The sequence below is a fragment of the Tupaia chinensis genome, unplaced genomic scaffold (genome assembly GCF_000334495.1).
Source record: "Tupaia chinensis unplaced genomic scaffold, TupChi_1.0 Scaffold000020_1, whole genome shotgun sequence".
In the NCBI taxonomy this organism is placed as follows: Eukaryota; Metazoa; Chordata; class Mammalia; order Scandentia; family Tupaiidae; genus Tupaia; species Tupaia belangeri.
The window spans coordinates 204,116-206,462 of record NW_006159450.1 but is presented as its reverse complement, the minus strand read 5'-3'; the positions used below and the strand labels follow the sequence as shown (position 1 = coordinate 206,462).

The 2,347-nt window shown below is 60.3% G+C and overlaps 1 protein-coding gene across 1 annotated transcript in view; it reads right to left on the bottom strand.

Annotated features, from left to right (window-relative positions):
- The window catches only part of AHRR (aryl hydrocarbon receptor repressor), a 90,150-nt gene that overhangs the window by 47,982 nt on the left and 39,821 nt on the right, over positions 1–2,347 (bottom strand). Inside the window, exon 4 of the mRNA XM_014586281.2 lies at positions 707–810. Coding sequence (XP_014441767.1) covers positions 707–810 — 104 coding nt within the window. The remainder of the gene's footprint in view (positions 1–706; positions 811–2,347) is intronic.

Genomic DNA, 2,347 nt, shown 5'->3' with positions numbered 1-2,347 from the left:
AATGCCGAGGCATGGGGAGGTGAGAATGTGCAGGCTTTGGCTTCACCTGGGGACAGGACCCACAGCAGGAGCCCGGGCACCTGTAGCTTCTAGGTTGCCGGCCATGACAGCCGGCCACCTACTCCTCTGCCCTGCCCTTCTCGTCTGGGGCCCTCCTGTCCCTCCTCAGCCAGGGTCTGGGCCCCACCCTGCTGCCATGGAAGTTCTGAACTCTATCCCCCTTCCCTCCTGGGAAGGGACAAAGCCCCTCCCTGGGAAGGCAGCCTCCTCCCCGTCTTGGAGACAGTACCAGGTTCCCTGCCAGCGTCTTGGCTCTGTCTGTTACCCTCTCCCCCAGCTGGCGAGGGAAAGTGGCACTTCAGAGATACCTGGGGTTGGGTCGGAGGGTGAGGCCGACCTCCAGCAGCCCCGACCTGCTGCCTGCTCGCTGGCCAGACCCTGCCGAGATCTTACCCGCAAAGCTTGGCGAAACCCTGCAGGGTCACCCCTCAGGGACGGCTCAGTTTTCCCCCGGGCCCAAGTGAGATGCGAGAGCAGGACCGGGTTCTGCAGATGGGGGCACAGAGCGTGAGGTCGGGGGTCCCTCTGCAGCCCTGAGGGCCATGCGGCTTGGCCAGTGTGGCCACAGGGTGTCCTTAGAGCACTGTCCGTGAGCAGCCTGTAGCCCGCAGCCTGGTGCTGAGGCCCACATGACACACCGACTCACCTCCAGCAGCAGCCTCCCCTCCGGCACCACTGACACTGTGTGGGGACCCCCAGATCCGGGCAAGGGCGTGCTGGCCACGGGCTGCCTCGAGCACTTCTGCACAGCTGTCAGGGAAAGACAGACCCGTGAGCCCTGGACCCCAGACTGTCACAGTTTTTCTCACGTCACGTCCTCCTTGTGTGCTTTCCATCCTTCACCCTCTGATCTCTGCCCTCCAAGAGACAGAGACAGAGAGAGGCATCTCTGACAGGGCCTTGTCTGGGAACTGAACCAGGCCTGCCATTCGCACTCCAGCCTCCTGCGTGGTGGCACCTCCTGCGTGGTGCTGCGGTTGGGCTACAGCCTTGGGTCAGCGGGCAATGGCCTGGCTCCCCAGCACAGCCCGGCTGGGAGGCTGTAGGGGAGGCCCCTGCGTCCACCCTCATCACCTGCCCTCCTGCAGCCTGCCCCACGGCTCGCTGCGAGGGGCAGGCCAAGCCCATGGGTCTCCCTGGACAGCACATGCCGGCTGGGCAGGTGGGGGAAAGGCAGCTCCGGGAAGTCCCATGCAGCGTCCCCAGCCATCCCTGTGACCACAAGCCGAGGACACCCACCTTGCCCAGCTTGTGGAGGAAGCCCCAGATGCCCATGCAAGGCGGTGCAGTTTTGCGCTGTTTGCCCCCATCTTGTCTCGTCTCCACTTTGGGGTAGACAGGTCAGAGGTCACTCACAGTGGGGCTGGCTACGTGCTGATCTCAGGCCCCACCGGGTAGCAGGAATTCTGGGAAGACTGTTGACCCTGGCTTCTGAGAGGACGGCCTGGAGCAGGCACTGGTGAAGCGCTGACGGGGCTCAGGGACGCTGGCTCAGGACTGCCTCCAAGGAAGGCTGGGTAGGAAGGCTCTGCAGCCTCCCCTCGTCACTCAGACCCCACAAAGGACACCTCAGGGAGGGGTGGCCCCGCACTTGTCCTTACCTTCAGATAAACATAGCCTACATGTGACTCTGAAGTCGCCAGCCTGGTAGGGACAGCTGTGCCCCCCCCTGCAGCTCCACTCCCCCGGCACAGGGCTCCACAGAGCTGTCCGGAGACAGCTGCACCACGGTCCACTCAAAGATCGACAAAAGTGCAGTCACCGCCTTGTCTGCTCACAGCCCACTATGTGCGGGGCATGCCACTGAGAAGTAACCTGGTGTCAGTGGGTGGTGTGGTGGCTGAGGCACTGGTCTCCCACACGGCCTACAGCAGTTCCAGTCCCAGACTCGGCAGTTTGAAAACCATACCAGGTGCATCTGTGTGCATGCTCAAAATCCCGAGGGGAGAATGGAGAAGGGGCTGCGGTGTGGCCATCTCCCAGAGGTGCCTTCTCACTTTCCCTCTCTCTTTCTCTCTCTGGTGAATGCACATGCCTTATGGCAAATTAATTAATTAATTAATTAAAAGAAAAAAGGAGAGAAAATAAAAGGACATTGCTTTTATACAAGTTCTACATTTCAGACTGGCTCCGCTGGGCTGGGCTTTCTCCACTTCCCAGAATGTCTTTACCAGAACATTCTGGAATGTTTAGTTGGAATCTCACTGTAGTCCCAGTCCTCCTGAAGGCGCCTTCTGGCTTTTTTTTTTTTTTTTTTTTTTTGTGAGGTTTTCCCTATAGGGCGGGG